The sequence below is a fragment of the Gopherus evgoodei genome, chromosome 1, assembly GCF_007399415.2.
Source record: "Gopherus evgoodei ecotype Sinaloan lineage chromosome 1, rGopEvg1_v1.p, whole genome shotgun sequence".
Taxonomy (NCBI): domain Eukaryota; kingdom Metazoa; phylum Chordata; order Testudines; family Testudinidae; genus Gopherus; species Gopherus evgoodei.
Window position 1 is genome coordinate 229,947,989 of NC_044322.1, and position 17,852 is coordinate 229,965,840.

At 44.2% G+C, this 17,852-nt stretch overlaps 1 protein-coding gene across 3 annotated transcripts in view; it reads right to left on the reverse strand.

The window, feature by feature from the left end:
• The window catches only part of VWF (von Willebrand factor), a 252,449-nt gene that overhangs the window by 194,174 nt on the left and 40,423 nt on the right, over positions 1-17,852 (reverse strand). For all 3 annotated transcript variants that reach the window (XM_030538805.1, XM_030538814.1, XM_030538797.1), the window contains exons 7-10: positions 10,713-10,929; positions 7,703-7,825; positions 3,161-3,272; positions 1,444-1,490 (exon numbers count right to left, since the gene is read on the reverse strand). In XM_030538805.1, the coding sequence (XP_030394665.1) occupies positions 1,444-1,490; positions 3,161-3,272; positions 7,703-7,825; positions 10,713-10,929 (499 nt within the window). The remainder of the gene's footprint in view (positions 1-1,443; positions 1,491-3,160; positions 3,273-7,702; positions 7,826-10,712; positions 10,930-17,852) is intronic.

Here is a 17,852-nt window from a genome sequence, read left to right on the forward strand (position 1 = left end):
CTGCCTTTGGCTATCCCCCTACACATACTCATGCTGGGGGCTGCATCAGGCCAGTGCAGGCTCCCTATTTCTCTGCTGACTGCAGTGCTGGAACTGAAGAAGGGCCCAGAGCAGCAAATGTACATTTCAGATTCAGGGGAATGAGCTTATGGAGTGAAGGAGGGGATGGGGACTTTGTTGGAGTAGTCTTATGGCAGGAGGTATGACACTCCATCTCCTCCTCCTCCCTGCACACCCTCCAGGATGGATGAGTACCCAGGATGTAAGTGTCAGCTACCCATTGCAAACAGGTTGTTCTAGGTGAGTTTAGGAAGGAGAGGAAAAAAGACTGGTTGCCTGCTACGTCCCTGTGTCACCATTAATGGAACACAGGTGGCCTACTTGCCTCTCCCCAGCCGTGGCTCTAGCTCCTTGAACAGAACACATCACTTATGACCCAAGCCTGCAAACACTACTGAACAGAGTACCATGCACGGTCCAGTTTACTTCTATGACATGGAGGGCTTACGTTGTAAGTAGTCCCATCAGAGTGTTTGCTAAATCAGGCCATTAGTTAGGGCTTGTCTACATGGGGACATTCAGAAAAATTAATCCAAATTGATTCTCAAAGTGGATTAGTTAAACTGCATTAAACCCTTGTGTGGACACTCTTAGGGTATCTACACTGCAATTAGACACCCATGCCGCCAGACTTGGACTTATGGGGCTCGGGCAAAGGGGCTCTATAATTGTGGTGTAGATATTTGGACTCAGGCTGGAGTCCAGGCTGTAGAATTCTATGAGGGGGGAGGGTCCCAGAGCTCAGGCTGCAGCCTGAGCCTGAATGTCTACATTCCAATTAAAGAGCCCCTTAGCCCAAGCCCCATGTAGAGTCTAATTGCAGTGTAGACATACCATTATTCAGAAATAAAGAGGCCTTAATTCAGTTTAGCTTGATTGACTTTCAAAGTGAATCAAGCTAAACTGAATTAAGATCAATTTAATTCTGAATAAGAGTGCCCACACAGAGGGCTTGATGTGATTTAAATAATCCATTTTAAATTCATACTGTTTGTTAATTCAGATTAATTTTCTTGTCCATATGTAGATAAACGCTTAGAAAATTGTAGATACTCAAGTTAGCACAGCAGTTTTCCTTTACCGAAAGCTTCTACTCTGAACCTACAGCTCTTTTACAACATGGCAAGAAAAGCAATGGAAAGAGAACTTGTGCTCTTTTCCCTAAACAGGTATTTACATTGCCACACACAAGCCCGTCTGCAAAGCCTGATGTATCTTGTGGACTCCTGGACTCTTGAAATATGATCTTGGTGCTGACTTGCAGCCAGACCTCGAAACAAGGACAAAGACAACTCCCCTGTCTGTGTGCTCATCCATGCATGGGACTGACCTGGGCAAGGCTTACATACTTTTGGGGAGCTATAAGCACAAGGGTCAGCTTACCTGGGCACTCCTCGTTGCTGCAGATCCAGATGCCACGTCGACAAATGCTAGGAAATATATTGTTGAAAAGTTAGAGTGCCTGATGTCACATCCACTGCGACATGTCCCAAAGCAGCTGAAAGCTGAGCTCCCCTTTCAGAAAAATCAAAACAGTCATGCTCCCCCATGCCTCAATATAGCTTAACATATGCATCTTCCATACACACACTCCTTCCAGCTAGCCCCTTGGGAAACACTGTAGTATTGAACTGTAATATTGTTTTTCTAAAAGGAATCATTTTGGGGAAGTTCTATGGCTTGTGTGATACAGGAGGTCAGGTGAGATGATCACAGTGGTCCCTTCTGGCCTGGAATCTATGAATCAGAATGGTTATAAAAGTACAGAACTCTTTCTCCTTTTTTTTCCCCCAAGCCACCTGTTTATTTTAGCTGTAACGTGTGTTCTTCTAAAACTGAATAATTTAAAAAAAATCCTCAGAGGGTTTCCTCTGAAACCCTGGCACGTACAGTCTTAATGATGAATAACCCTTCTTGTGTGTGAGAGGAAGAGAGAGAAATAATATTTCTTTTCAGGTCTGTGGATGGGAGAATGGAATCAGTATCAGCTCCTGGAGGCAGTAGTAGTATAAGGCATAGTCAATGCACACTACTGGCTGTTGCTATCATGCCTGGTCCTATAGGGCACAACACCTGCAAGCCCCACAACTTTTTATAAGAGAATGAATTGGGATTGGCTGGCTCTCATTTGATCAGTTAGCCCATCCCTTGTACACCCTCTGGAGCGAGCTGAATTACTTAGGGTGATACAAGCGAGGCTACTGGGACAACATTCATCAAGAGAATACTTAAGCTGAATAGCAGGAAGCATTTCCAAGGATGAAGTCTATTAAACTGGACTAGTCTTCCAAGGGCAGGGTGATTCGGATGATGCTGTCAAACCCAGAGCTGCAGAAGGCCCTAGGGTTGGGGGGCTCCATCCCACCTGGGAGAGTTTGAGGTGCTAATGTGATGGTCACTGCTCATGCATCGACACATGGGCGTGGGGAGCTGAGCTGCTTTTTGCTGACTGTGGTGATACACAGAGCCTCCTGCTTTATTGCACTGTGGCTCTGGATGGGCCGCATATCAGGTTCCCTCTTTTGTTTGACTGGAAACATCTGCCCGATGTTCCCCTAACTCCATACACACACAGAGTTCAGGATACATTGCTCACTCCCTTCCCTCTGCTCGGGTAACAACCCCCCGCCCCTTCAGGATGACATTCAGGGTAGATGTGAAAGAAGAAGGTTGCACATTGAATCTAAGGCTACAAAGCTGGAGAGGGGCAACATGATGGCTTTGCAAGCCTTATCAAAGGAAATTTTGAGCTAAGTTTAAGGGAAGTTAAATAAATGTAGAAAGTCAAAACAAAACTCCACCGTCCAAAACTAGCTGGGACTGGGAGTCTGCAATTTTATGTTATTCAGGAAACATATTTTTCCACTGCATGAAAGACTATGACCCCTACACAATTCTACTAGATTAAATATTGCTGTGAAAATGGAGTTGATTGAGCCTTTGTGAACAGCTTACTTCTGGGAAGAGGTTGGCTCATCCAAATCTTAAACTGGGGCATTTGCCACTTAAAAGAAAAGGGCGGGGGGTGCACAAAACTGAAGAGCAGTACTTATCTAGAGCAGCCTGGGTCATAGCAATTGCACGGCATCATTGTATTTACCATGAGTTGCAGTCCTGGGAGATGGAAGAGCCAGGAGGATAGCGCATGCCAGAATGTATGCAGGAGCACTCAGAGCTGTCAACGCAGCTATCGCCATCAAGTAGCTTCCCCACTGGATAGTTCAGGCATTGGCAAAAAGGAAAACACATTAGATCCACTCTTGACAAGATTTCTTTTGCATTCTTATCCAGGGTTACTCACAGAGCTAACTGAAAAGGGCTGGGATTGTCCAAAGAACCTCATGTGAATTGAGGAGTTTCATTCAGATGCCGCTTCTGCCTGTGAACGTGCTAAATTGTGCATTTCTGGAAGCCCCATAGACATCCCATTTAAGCCACTCTGCACAATCACTGCGGGTGGGCTCAAGCCAGAACCCTGCATCCAGCCATCTTTAAGGTTAGAGTAACAATGAGTCCTGTGGCACCTTAAAGACTAACATGTATTGGAGCATAAGCTTTTGTGGGTGAATACCCACTTTGTCAGACGCACATCTGACAAAGTGGATATTCACCCATGAAAGCTTATGCTCCAATACTCATTGCTGCTTTTTACAGATCCAGACTAACACGGCTACCCCTCTGATACTTAAGGTTAGAGTGTGGGAGATGTGGAAAAGGACTGAAATCCAGGCCCAAACCTAGACCTGAATGTTCATGATCAAGGCTAGTCTGGAACTGTAATAAAAATGTAAGAGGCCATGGGCCCGTATGTATAGTCACCAGTGAGGGATAGATCCCAGGACCAGTGTCACAAGTCCTTACCGGAAGTACATGTATCAAAGAGTTTCAGTGGTGGGGAGTGGGGGTAGGAGTCAATAGATGGGTAAGAGCATGTAGTGACAGCTGACGAGAGATGAGTGGGATAGGAGCTGGAGGAGCCACCAACAGGAAAACAGAGAGCCTGCATAGTGGCTGTCCAGCCAGCACGCGTTGAGCAGCTGCAGCTTTGCTGGCTGGCCAAGATGGAAGCTGCAGCTGTCCCAGCCAGCAAACAGTAGAAGAAAGCTGCGTGCCACAAACAGGTCTGTGAGAGGAACAAAAGTCAAGCTGCTGAGTCAAATCATTCCCCCTTCACTCATGCAGGAAATCAGGAATGAGCAGGTTATGTCTCCAGTAACTCCTTTAAGGACTATCGTGCCCATATTACAGATGGATAAACTGAAGCACATACAGGTTAAATGATTTGTCCCAGGTCACACAATGAGCCAATGGAATAGCCATGAATGGAGCAAAGGGTTCCTGGCTTTCAGAGACCCATGCTCGCAACTAGAAGACACCTCTTTCCTATATTTACTTCCGAGAAGTCCAACCCAGTGAGAAATTAAACGGGGATCTATGCATTTAAAAGCAGCAGGGCTCTCCAAGGAGAAAATGGAAAGTCTGTATTTTCCTGGCAAAAATAACTAAACATTAAAACTGCTATGTGGTGCCCAAGTTGAACTGGCTCCTTTTTCTCTTGGAGCAGAGGCTGGACTGGAGCAGGGAGGAAAAACATCGGTTAAAATCTCCTCAAGTTCCATCGTAAGCAGATTCCCTGCTCACTTGGTCAGATCCTTCTTGGATGTGGCATGTTATGAAAGTCAGCTAAAATTCTCCTTCACTAACATTGCACTGAAACAATAGAACACATATTTGAAGTATTTCTTCCTTTTCTCTCCCTGACACTCATGTAGTTACCTCCTTGCTTCCCTTTGCCATTCCCTCCTTCCATAGCATCTTTGGCAGTGCCCTTCCCATCCTCCTCTTACAGCTCCATTCCTCTGCTCTCTCCCGTCACACTTCTCCTGAACTGAGGTGACCAGAGCAGCTACAGTAGAACTTCACAGTTACAATCTGAGCAGTTAACCACACACTTCATTTGGAACCGGACGTACACAATCAGGTAGCAGAGTACTGTGTTAAACATAAACTGCTAAACAATAAGGAGAAAGTTTTTTTTTTTAATTGACAAGTTAAGGAAACTGTTTCTATGCTTGTTTCATTTAAATTAAGATGGTTAAAAGCAGCATTTTTTTCTGCATAGTAAAGTTTCAAAGCTGTATTCAGTTAATGTTCAGTTGTAAACGTTTGAATGAAAACCATAAAATTTTATTCAGAGTTACAAACAACCTCTGTTCTCGAAGTGTTCGTAATGCCAAGGTTCTACTGTAATTGAAACAACCAGCTGTGAAGCACGGTAGCAGCAGTACTTCGCGGCTAATTAATTCCACACTCTTGGCTATTCCTTACCCTGTCCAGATTGTGAGGGGATGGGAATGAGGTGAAATCAGTCAGCTCTGAACAGGGGCGGCTCCAGGCACCAGCATGCCAAGCGTGTGCTTGGGGTGGCAACCCACAGGGGGCGCTCTGCCAGTCGCTGCGAGAGCGGCAGGCAGGCTGCCTTCTGCGGCACGCCTGTGGAGGGTCCGCTGGTCCCACGGCTTCGGCGGACCTCCCGCAGGCTGCTGCCGAATTCACAGGACCGGGGACCTCCCGCAGGCAAGCAGCCGAAGGCAGCCTGCCCACCATGCTTGGGGCGGCAAAATGCCTAGAGCTGCCCCTGGCTCTGAAGCAGTTTTGCTACAGTGTTCCAGTTTCAGTTAGCTGTCTTGTTAACACTGCTATGCAGGTATAGGCTATTTTGTGATGCAGAGCAGGGCAGGGGATAGAGTCAGCAGTGCCTGTTGTTCTAAAAGGAATAATCTAATCCAAACTCTGCTTTGGAGGAACCCATCCAAGCACTATCCAGGCCATCCTGCTGAGTGCTTATAACCAGGTGTGATCAAGCATATTCAGTGCCCTGTTCTTTCAGTCATCTAACTCCTGTTTCTCTACTTGCAGCCTGAACACCACTCATCCAAAGCCATGTCTACACTACAGAATTATGTCAACCTATGTTACATTAACATAAAGCTACAGCAGTTATTAAATTGCTTTTGCATGTCCACACTGCTCCTTGTGTTGGCGGCGCATGGCCTCATCAGGAGCACTTGCACTGATTTAACTATCAGTGTGGGGCTTTGTGGGAAGGCTTCTGAAAACCAGCAACAGTGGATATAAGCAACACAGTTTCTACACTGACAATGCATCGACCTAACTGTGTCAACCTAAGCTCTAAGCCTCTCGCAGAGGTGGGGTTAAGTCAGCATAACAGGTGAGTTTCATCGATGGGAATAACATTTTAGTGTAGCCGCTGGCAGAGTTAGCTTGACAGAGTCGATCTAATGCTGTAGTATAGACCAGGTCCCAGAATGCTTTGATAACCCGCTGCAGCACATCATCATTTGAGTTTCGTACACAGTTTTCTTTAGAATTGCACAAGCCACTTTGCTAACAAGATGAAAAGTTTAGGAGCATTGCTGCTGCAGGCAAAGGGTGCTGAGCAGTGTTCACCCTGAGTAACAGCAAAATGCATATACACTTGCTATTGGACACCAAGAAAGATATGCAGATCTGAAAGGCTAGCGCCTTACAAAATGAACTACACTGGGGCTTTACAGACACAACGCTTGTCCAGGGGGTTTTGAGCAGTAGGAGTTCATAAATTCATAAGACCAGAAGACCTGTATAACATGGGCCATAGGACTTTGCCTGTTAATTAACTGGCCCATAGAAACATTCGAGTTCCCCGACCCTGCCACCTCCCCAGGCCATGCCCTGCACTGACAGAATATAAAAGAAACTGCAATATAATAGGAACAATAGTGAGGTATAAATGGCTGTAAAGACCAATTTAGAATGAAATGTCAATGGCACACACACACACCTCTAGCATTGTTGCCACTCCCCTTCTGTGAAACATGCTTTCTGCATGTTACAGTTTACTCAGTTACATGAGGTATCTGGTAAATTACTATAGAGAGTTAAATATACATCTTTGTACACATCAGTGAAGTCAACACTATAAACATGAACTACAAGGCTATTCCCACTTAGAGAAGCAAGAGGAGGGAGAACATGGTTTCTGCAGCCAAAGATCAAGCTTTCTTCGATATGGCAGTGATGGACACATTAGAGGAAGAGAGAAAAAACACATAGACGAAACTCTGCTCAGCTTAGCCATGCAAGTAGCCCCGTTGAAGTCAATGAGATAATTTGCATGAAGAAGGCAGTACAATTTGCCCCATAGATTTAAACCACTAAGGATCCACCTGAACAAAATGTAAAATATCTCCCCTTTTTGCTTTAATAATAACCCCTCAGTAGAATCCTCTCATCTTCTTCTTCTGAGAGTTGGATCCTCTAACCTGAAATAATTCAGAAGAAATGTGTAGATATGTAGGCATCACATGGTGCAACCCCTGGCCTGGAAGGAATTCCTGCTGCACTAACTGGTGCTGATGTTCACAAAAAAAAATTATTTTTTTAGTTGAACTTAAATATAAGTCCTTTCACAGAGCAAGCATACAGGCAGTATAGAAACTGACCTATTCTAGGGCACACACAAAGAGAAGTGCTGATTTCAGGAACATTTGAAGACAGACACTGGTTTTCTTCTTCTCGTAAAATAGGTAACATCATTGCCAAATGTTTCTCTGTGTAAATAAATCAGTAAATAAATTACCAGGGCAGCTGCAGCCATCAGCACATTGTCCTTGACAAACTTCATTGATATTCAGACTCTGGCAGGTTTTGACACAAGGAGATACACACTCCTTATACTCCATGCCAACTGGACATCTTGGCTCTGAAACAATTAAACAAAATTAGAAATACGTATCCCTTAATAACTGTTAATCTCTTTAATTATCATAGAACAAATGACCAGGGTCAGAGATGAGGTCAGATCCTCTCTGATCAATGATTTCATTTTCGGGAACAAAATATTTAATAGATATTAATTTGGTTGCTTAATTTGACAGTTGCATCTGCCACTCTGTTCTATAGAGAACAAGACCTCTGTGAAAGCTTGAAAGCTTATATATTTCATCAACAGAGGTTTGTCCAGTAAAGATATTACCTCACCCGCCTTGCCACTTTGTTCTATAGACATGTTTAAGGTTAAAAAAAATTGTTTTTTCACAAATCACATATCATCCATGGAAAGAAAGCAAATTATGTGACAATAATTCTGAGTGGAATCTGTGTGATCCAATACTGAGAAAAGCCCTGCAAGGATATCTAGCTGCTTCCGATACAGAAATGGACTATCTACCTCCCAAAGACCCTCACATTTGTAAAGCTCATTCACTTTGTCACACTGCTGTTTTGTATTGACAGGAAGAAGTGAATCAGGTGTAGGACCTAGAAATCCCAAAATATATCCTGGAGCTGGACCAGCCTTAACATGCATGGGTTCATCGTCGGCTTCTTTTTATGAACTATCATCAAATTTCCAGTTAATTCTATTTCCCAATGACATTACTCATGGGACACACAGAGACAAATTTACCCAGAATGCTTGTATCAAAGGGCCCTCTGGTGACAACCACATGGACTGATTTGCACTGACAACACTACACCATGCAAGGAAAGTTTTTTTGCTGGGCAAGATGCTTCTGTAAAAGCTAACACAAAAGAAAGCAATGTCCTCACATTAAGATTAAGGCACAGAGTAGTCTCTTTCCCAGGGGACCATATGCCACACAGGACTCCTGTCTCTAAGCAGCAGCATAAGGTCCTTACCAGCGAAAGAAAAATATATTTAAGCCTTTCGTGACAGATATGACAATATCCTTCAATATCCTGGACATTGTGGAATTAAGATAAAATTTACTGAGGTTATGTTTACACTGTGCATCTTATAGCAGCACAGCTGTGCCACTACAGCCATGCCGCCATGTAAGGAGTGAGTTCTCTCGCCAACAAAATAAATCCGCCCCCAACAAGAGTCGGTAGCTTTGTGGTCAGGAGAGCATCTCCGATCGACAAAGCGCTGTTCACACCAGCACTTTTCGTCAGTAAAACTTCTGTCGGCCAGGTGTATGTTTTTTTCACATCCCTGACTGACAAAAGTTTTACCAATGAAAGTGCAGTGTAGACAAAGCCTGGGTTAAATTTAATGCCCTCGGGGTCCATTGTATTAAAAATGCAATTATGGATTTGTTATTGAGAATTGTTTGTAATTTCTCTCTGAGACTGACTAATACAATTTCTGGGAAGGATTAGAAATATCAAAGGACTTTTAGGATAATACATGTGAAGTGGATTTCCTTGGAAATACTGGGTGTGAATAGACTGCAAATGACTCATGGGGGAGGGGATGATGTCCATCCTTTTGAAGCTGTGCCTTGAGAACAACCCATTGTCCACTAATTACCTGTTCCTGGAAACTCCAGATCAAAGACCCCTAAAGGATAGGCTTAAACTATTCATGAGTGTACTAGTTCTGAGCTGAGGCTGTTATGAACTTGTGATCAAGAAGAGACTCCTTGGTGGGCTTTGAAGGACTAAGCACTTGCCTCAGCCCTTGTTCGAGTTGAGGTGATCTCTACTAAGCTTATTAGCATGTGTAGTTCTTTTATTGGCTTTAATATGTTTTCTCAGCAGTGCTTTTACCGTAAGAATAAAACATGCTTGCATAGAAAGAACTGCTTGGTAAATCATAACTGTGGCCAGCTACACTGTTACTAGTCTCTGAAGAGCAAGCAAGCAGGCCTGCTTAGGCAGACTAACTGCTGGTGAATTCATAGCATAATCAGGGAGCTGTTCAGTCTCGGTCAGAAAGGAGAAAGATGGAGGTCTCCACCCAACAGACGTGACGGCTGGGGAGCAGGAAACTAGAGCGGGTGTCCTTGCTGGGCCAGAGACGGGGAGTACAGGTGCAGTGGCCTAAATTATGACACTTATCTCCTCCCCCAAATGCTGTTGATCTGTGGGTTTGACTAAAACCACAAATGAAAATAAACCTCCCTTCCAAACAGGATGGAGAATGGTTCTGGCCCTCCCCACTGGCAAACCAGGGGCTTGATTTTCCCTGCCCCCACCTTGTATAGTTATTTCTGTCAGTGTAAGGAGAGTGTAATGTGGATGTAACACACCACTAGATCAGAATGGTAGCATCGTACACACACTTTGTACTAGTGTTAAAAACTACACAAAGTGCAGGGCAACGGAGAGACTCATACCCCAAAGAAGCAAGATTGCCTCATTTATTAGCCCATCTCTCCTGACTGGAAGCTCAAACAGATGTTCTGGAAGAGGGCACGTTCTCATCTCTTCCTCCCACTCTCTGCCCTCACAGACTTTTAGCCGCTTCTTTGACCTATTGGGTATGAACACCCTGTCACCTGTCCCTAATGAATGTGTACTTCCCTGGTCAAAATAGGATGATCATGTCTTGAGTCACATATTATCTGGAAGTTTATTGGCAGAGTTAGAAATCAAGCCATCTCATCCCAAAGCTCATGGCTGGCAACACTCTATTGATAATGGAGCCCCATCATGGATAGACACTCCTGTAAAGTAGATTCAAGCTAGTAAAGAATGAGGCAACAAAATAATCTTGCTAGATAAACCAGGAGAGGAGTAAAAGCTTTTTCTGACAGAACCTCTCAACTGCAATGTATAGATCTGTGGGTTAAGCAATAATAGCCTTATGGGAAAGCTTTGGAATCATAATGATATAGACTTACTACATGAGCTGTCGTTGGGCCAGCCATCCACAATCACTCCTTGCTGAGCACAGCTCCTGGCATACTCAAGGAAAGTTGGACAGTGACAGTGCATGTCTTGAGCACAAGTGCACAAGTCTTCTTCACAGAGACCAATGAATAGCTCCGGATCAACTCGATGGTGGCATTTGGAGAATACTGAAGATGTCCTTAGCAGCTGGCACCTTTCCATGATGTCCTGCGTAATTAGAACAAGTGAGAGGGAAAAATCAAAATATTGTTACAAACTGTTTAGATCAGTGTTCCTCAACCAGTGGGTCATGATTGGCGGGGGGGGGGGAGTGCTATGAAAGACAATCTAGGGGATTGTGGGGCTTTGAAAATTTTAATATAATCTAAAGCAAAAGAAATATCACTCCTCCACCCCCCACACATCGTTACCCTTCACGGTCAATTATTAGAGTTGTAGTGTCATAAATTTTAGAGCCAGATGGGACCACCAGATCATTTAGTTTCACCTGCTGTACATCACAGACCAATAAGCACCACCCAGCCACCTCCACACTAAACCCAACAACCAGAATTATACCAAATTATCACATACCTCAGGAGACTAAATTATTATGTGGCACAGGCAGAGAACAGAAAGGACCGATGTGCATCAATGTACCTATGTTAATCTCTTGACACACACCCATACACAAATAAATTATATTAATGACAACAATTAAGTCTAATATTATATTGCCCAATTCTAATATTTTTATCTAGACCCTGTTTTTTCACTGGAGGATTAGAAGATGAGTAAGTGTCACAGAAGTCATGGGAGTTACTCTGACCCTTGAATTTCCATACCAACATCTGACATAATGGCTGTGAGGTAACTGCTTTTATATATAAGTAAAATATAGGTATATGCCAGGAAGTAATAAATAAATAGTTAATCTGAGTCTGACCTAGTTAAATGTTTAGCTGCTGGTGGTAGGAGAGAGATAATTTAAACAGTGCAAGATGTTCCAAGGACTTTGTTTGACAAATTATACCTGATTTTTCCTTCTTTTGATGAATCTTGTCAATGTATCAATATAGTTGATTACTGATAATTAAATTTGAAAATATAAACAATTATAAACTGGTTAAAAGATAGGAAACAAAGGGTAGGAATAAATGGTCAGTTTTCAGAATAGAGAGACGTAAATAGTGGTGTCCTCAGAGGCCTGTACTAGGCCCAGTCCTATTCAACATATTCATAAATGATCTGGAAAAAGGGGTAAACAGTGAAGTGCAAAATTTGCAGATGATACAAAACTACTCAAGATAGTTAAGTCCCAGGCAGACTGCAAAGAGCTACAAAAGGATCTCTCAAAACTGGGAGATTGGGAAATAAAATGGCAGATGAAATTCAGTGTTGGTAAATGCAAAGTAATGCACACTGGAAAACATAATCTCAACTATACATATAAAATAGTGGGGTCTAAATTAGCTGTGATGACTCAAGAAAGAGATCTTGGAGTCATTGTGGATAGTTCTCTGAAAACATCCACTTAATATGCAGCGGCAGTCAAAAAGCAAATAGAATGTTGGGAATTATTAAGAAAAAGATAGATAAAATGACAGAAAATATCATATTGCCTCTATATAAACCCATGGTATGCCCACATCTTGAACACTGAGTTCAGATGTGATCGTCTCATCTCAAAAAAGATATATTGGAATTGGAAAAGGTTCAGAAAAGGGCAACAAAAATGATTAGGAATATGGAATTGCTGCCAGATGAGGGGAGATTAATAAAATTGGGACTTTTCAGCTTGGAAAAGAGACAACTGAGGGTGGATATGACAGAGGTCTATAAAATCATGACTGGTGTGGGGAAAGTAAACAAGGAAGTGTTATTTACTCCTTCTCAAAACACAAGAGCTAGGGGTCACCAAATGAAATTAATAGGCAGCAGGTTTAAAATAAACAAAAGGAAGCATTTTTTCACACAATGCAGAGTCAGCCAGTGGAACTCTTTGCCAGAGGATGGCCAAGACTATAGTAGAATTCAAAAAGAACAAGATAAATTCATGGAATCATAGATTATTAGGGTTGGAAGGGACCTCAAGAGATCATCTAGTCCAAACCCCTGCTCAAAAGAGGACCAATCCCCAAATGGCCTCCTTAAGGATTGAACTCACAACCCTGGGTTTAGCAGGCCAATGCTCAAACCACTGAGCTATCCCTTCCCCTGATGGAGGACAGGTCCATGAAGGACTATTAGCCAGGATGTGCAGGGATGGTGTCGCTACTCTCTCTTTGCCAGACGCTTGGAAGGGCAACAGGGGATGGATCACTTGATGATTGCGTGTTTTGTTCATTCCCTCTGGGACACCTGGCATTGACTACTGTCAGAAGACAAGAAACTGGGCTAGATGAACCTTTGGTCTGACCCAGGATGGCCGTTCTTATGTTCTTATTATTAATAAGCATAGAATTTGCAGCATCCAGCAGAAAAGTAATACAGATGTGGGAGCGAATTATTCCAAAAAGGCCCACTTTCTGAATCACTGTGAGTTTGTAACTAATCTTTGGCCACTTAGGAACATTCGCTTGTAACTATGCTGCACATCATTATCCCTCAGATGTCCAAAATGATAGCAGGATAAGAAAATAATTCCTCTAGCTCCAAAGGCCTTTCCCACTAGTACTGGAGCTAAAGGAGAATATCAGTTAGGTGTTGCACCAGAGGGTCTGTTTTACACAGGCACAAGCTTTTCTTTGTGAATGGAGACGTGCCTGCATGGAGAAACTTACAGGACTGAGGTGGTTATACTGTGTGGCACAAGTTGGGAGCACCAGTGACTGACAAGCATTCCTTTTTCTGCTAACTAGCACTTGCTTTTCTCTATCGGGAGGGACATTATTCAGCCTAATATTCATGCTGAAGCTGTTCTGATTCCATTCAGTAAAAGGCAGTAATTAGAACTGACAGTGTAGCGGCCAGATGCCAAGTATCAGAACTGGAGTCAGGAACCAGGAGCAGGGTAGAAGCAAGAGTGATCGATCAACAGCTGCTAGGCAGAAGAACTGAGCAACCAGTAACTGCTGCAGCTGAGTTTAAAAGCAGGCGGGCTGGCTCCCTTCAGCCAATCAGGCAGTTCTACACAATGCAGCTGAGCTCATTAATCTGACTGGGGATTGGGCTTGGCTAATCCTCAAACTCAGCTGAAGGCGCTCAATCCTGGCAGACAGATACCAACAATTCCTAATGGTGGTAACTTGTGAGATTTCAGAATTTGTTTTCATGCTCGGCTGGAACAAAACTAAAACCTTTCAGAGGTTTTCACAAAAACCAGCGTGTCCAAGACCCAGGTTCCAGTCTCTGCTCAGCCTGATTCAAAGTAGAGTTTTTCCTCTCAAATCGTTCTCAGTCAGGCAAAGTAGGGGCTTAAATCTATCCTCTCACAACAGTGCCGCAGTCACCCAGCCATAGAAAATCTCTTCTCTCTTTTCAACCTTCCTGACAAAAGTTTAATGGAAACTAATATGTCCCCATAAAACATTTCAGCTTCCCAAAACAGCATATTTTGCCAAAATGAAATTTCAGAACATTTTCACTGACCACCTCCAGCAGTTCACTATTATTTAATCACTATCCTAACCTCAGTTTAATATAATATAAATTCTTTTATTTTTGAATGTAGTTCAGTGTAAAGATGTAAGGAGTTGATAGTATTGTTCCATGAGAAATTTAAAAGGCCACTGATTTAATATGTGGTAAATTACTCATGATTGGAGATGGGATCAAGCCATAACATTCTGACCTGGATTTTGAATCCCCCCCTCCAGTTTCAGAAACAGGCAGTTGCCACGGTATAGTTCAGCTAGCTGCAACATTTAGGTCTGGACCCCACTTTGGATTCTAAACAACCTTCAAGACTCGAAAAGTTTGGATCCCAGAATTTTAACCAAGTTACATTTCTATGATCTGTTACTACAGGGTATTACTGTAGACTTGTGGAGTTTAAGCCTTAATAGAAAAGAATCTCTGCAAATGTTTAACAGGACTTTGCCAATTTGCAAAAAGATCAGTTTGTTTATTTTGTACATTTGACAGCACTCCATGTATAGTCAGTTTCACTGTTTTCCATTCTATCTTTAATTCATTTCAGACATACTTTGAAAGGAGGCCACTGATTCTGGGTGATTAGTGTGAGATGCCACAGACCTGATTTTCAGAAATGCTGAGCCACAAAACTTCACCTGGAGTTTTGGGTGCTCAGCACCTCCGAAAAATCAGGTCCAAGGCATCTCACTTTGGAGACCCAAATCAATGCCCCTTGAAAATTCTGGCATTAATCAGTTTCCCCTGATGTTTTTATGGCTCTTTCACATAGCAAGAGGGGAGAAAATAAAAATATAGGAAACTGTGATTGTAAACCCACAAACAATTACAGGGATATTTAGGAACAAATGTAGGACCTGACGTTACTTTGTTTATTGTTAGGTTTTTTTAATTCATCTGATTTCAAGTTGGCAGTGTCATTTTAAATGTGATTGGTGGCACCATGGCATGGATGATTCTTTGTGATCACAACTTGCTGACTTCTCTTCTCCCCTAATCCCACCGCACAGAAAAGTCAGTGGAATTTTACACATTCTTCTGATTTCTTTTGCACTGTATTTCTGTTACTCTCTGAATTGCATAACAAAGACAAATGCCATTAAATAGATATTACTAAAAAATAATCTTTAAGGCAGAGTAAAACATTTTAACATGAAAACAATGAACTCTATTTCCTTTATGTTTGAAATCTACTGTGCATAGATAAAGACAATATGTTCTATATATCATCTGGAAGAGATTTGCTTTGGGGTGGGTCTAATGTTTCTGGACTTTCATTTTATTTGGTTTTCTCATGGCTCCCTTATCAAAAAAAGAAATGTTAAAGAGGCCTGGCTGATTATAAGCTCTCTGAAGCAGACACCTATCTTTCTGTGCTATGTTAGGTGCCTTCTACATCTTTGGGCATGGTATAAATAATACACAACTTGCCACACTGACTCAGGGCTTGGCTACACTGAAGAGTTGCAGCGCTGGTGAGGGGGTTACAGCGCTGCAACTCAGGATGTGGCCACACTTGCAAAGCACAGCCAGCGCTGCAACTACCTGGTTGCAGCGCTGGCTGTACACCCGGTCGTGCCTCGGGTGTAGCGATTCCAGCGCTGGTGATCCAGCGCTGGTCAGCAAGTGTGGACCCCACCAGCGCTTTTATTGGCCTCCAGGGTATAAGGAGGTATCCCAGCATACCTTTTAAGCCTCTCTGGTAATCCTTCACACTCCACTGCCCTGGGCTCAGCTGACCCCCCCTTTAAATGCCCCGGGAATTTTAAAAATCCCCTTCCTGTTTGCTCAGCCAGGTGTGGAGTGCAATCAATCAATCAATCAGCGACCATACCTCCATGCCCCAAACGAGCCCCAGCATGGAACAGTTCCGAGCTGCAGGACCTCATCAGTGTTTGGGGTGAGGAAGCTGTGCAAGCACAGCTGCGCTCCAGCAGGAGAAATTATGGTACCTATGGGCAGATATGAAAGTCCTTGCTGATAAGGGGCCATGAACGGGATGCGTTGCAGTGCAGGGTAAAAATTAAGGAGCTGCGCAGTGCTTATTGCAAAGCCCTTGAGGGAAATCGCCGCTCAGGAGCTGCCCCCACGACCTGCCGTTTTTACAAGGAGCTGGATGCCATTCTTGGGTGTGACCCCACTGCCAATCCGAGGAGCACGATGGAGAGTTCAGAGCAGGGAGAAGTGGGGGAGGGTGTAGAGGGAGCCGAGAGTCAGGCTACTGGGGTGGAGGGAGACACCCCGGAGTCCCAGGAGGCATGCAGCCAGGAGCTCTTCTCAAGCCAGGAGAGGCTAGCCAGTCGCAGCAGCGGGAAGTTGCTGGTGAAGCAGCAGAGGAGCGTGCTCGGGGTAAGCAGATTTAATGTTTTGGGAAAGGACGGTTTGGGTTATGGCTGCCTGTATGCATGCCTAAATGTGGAATAGCCCATTGATTTGCTCTATCACGTCTCTGTAATCGGCCTCGGTAATCTCTTGAAAAGTTGCAGCCAGAGCGTGGGCAATGTGCCTTCACAAGTTTATAGGGAGAGCCACCGTGATCCTTGTCCCGGTCAGGCTAACTTGTCCGATCCACTGTGCAGCCAGGGGTGGGGGGACCATGGCTGCACACAGGCAAGCTGCATAGGTGCCAGGGCGGAATCCACATTGCTGTAGAAGACCCTCCCTCTCTTCCCAGGTAACACGCAGCAGTGATATATCTGGCAGTAGGAAACCCTGTTGATAATGTAGGGATACTACTCAGTGCAGGGCGCCAGGTTCGCGGTACCCCCCCTGCCAGCAGGTTGCCAGCACCGCGGTCTGCCCCCCCCCCCCGCCAGCAGGTCGCCAGCACCTCGGTCCGCCCCCCGCCCCCAAGCAGGCCGGCAGTTCCGCAGTCCAGCCCCCCCACCGCCAGCAGGCAGGCAATTCCGCGGTCCAACTCCCCCCCCAGCAGGTCGCCAGCTCCGCATTCCGCCCCCCCCGCCAGCAGGTCGGCAGCTTCCTGTTCCCTACTGTCCCCTGTGCAGGCCACCAGCTCCCTCCTCTACCCAGTGCAGATAAACCCCAGTGAGCCATCAGTCAGTTCTCCTTCCCAGGTGAGGTCAGGGCAGAAACATTCACCCCATTGCTCACCATGCCTTCGCTTCCCTGGCCTCTCTGTGCTATGTTAGATATGTGGGAATGATGCTACAAAAAGTCTACAAACTCCTTCACTGTGTGATAATAAACAATGTTGCCTCTGTGTATTACATGTTTCTATCATGTTTTTTTTAGTGACCTTGACTAATGCAGCCGGATCAATGGACTCCCGTCGGTTGCAGAACTTGAGAAAAAATCCGCAAAAATCAAAAGAAGAATTGATCAAAGCAGTTATGAATCACTACACCAGAGAAAGTAGGAAGATGCAGGAATGGAGAGAGAAAATGTATGAATGGAGGCAAACACAAAGCAGGAGAAAGGAATTGGCTACCAAAAAAACCTCAAAGCAGCTGATAAGCCTCCTGGCTCGCCAAACTGACTCTTTCGAGTCTCTCATAGCCATGCAGGCAGATCTGTACCGTGGTAACCCACACCCCTCC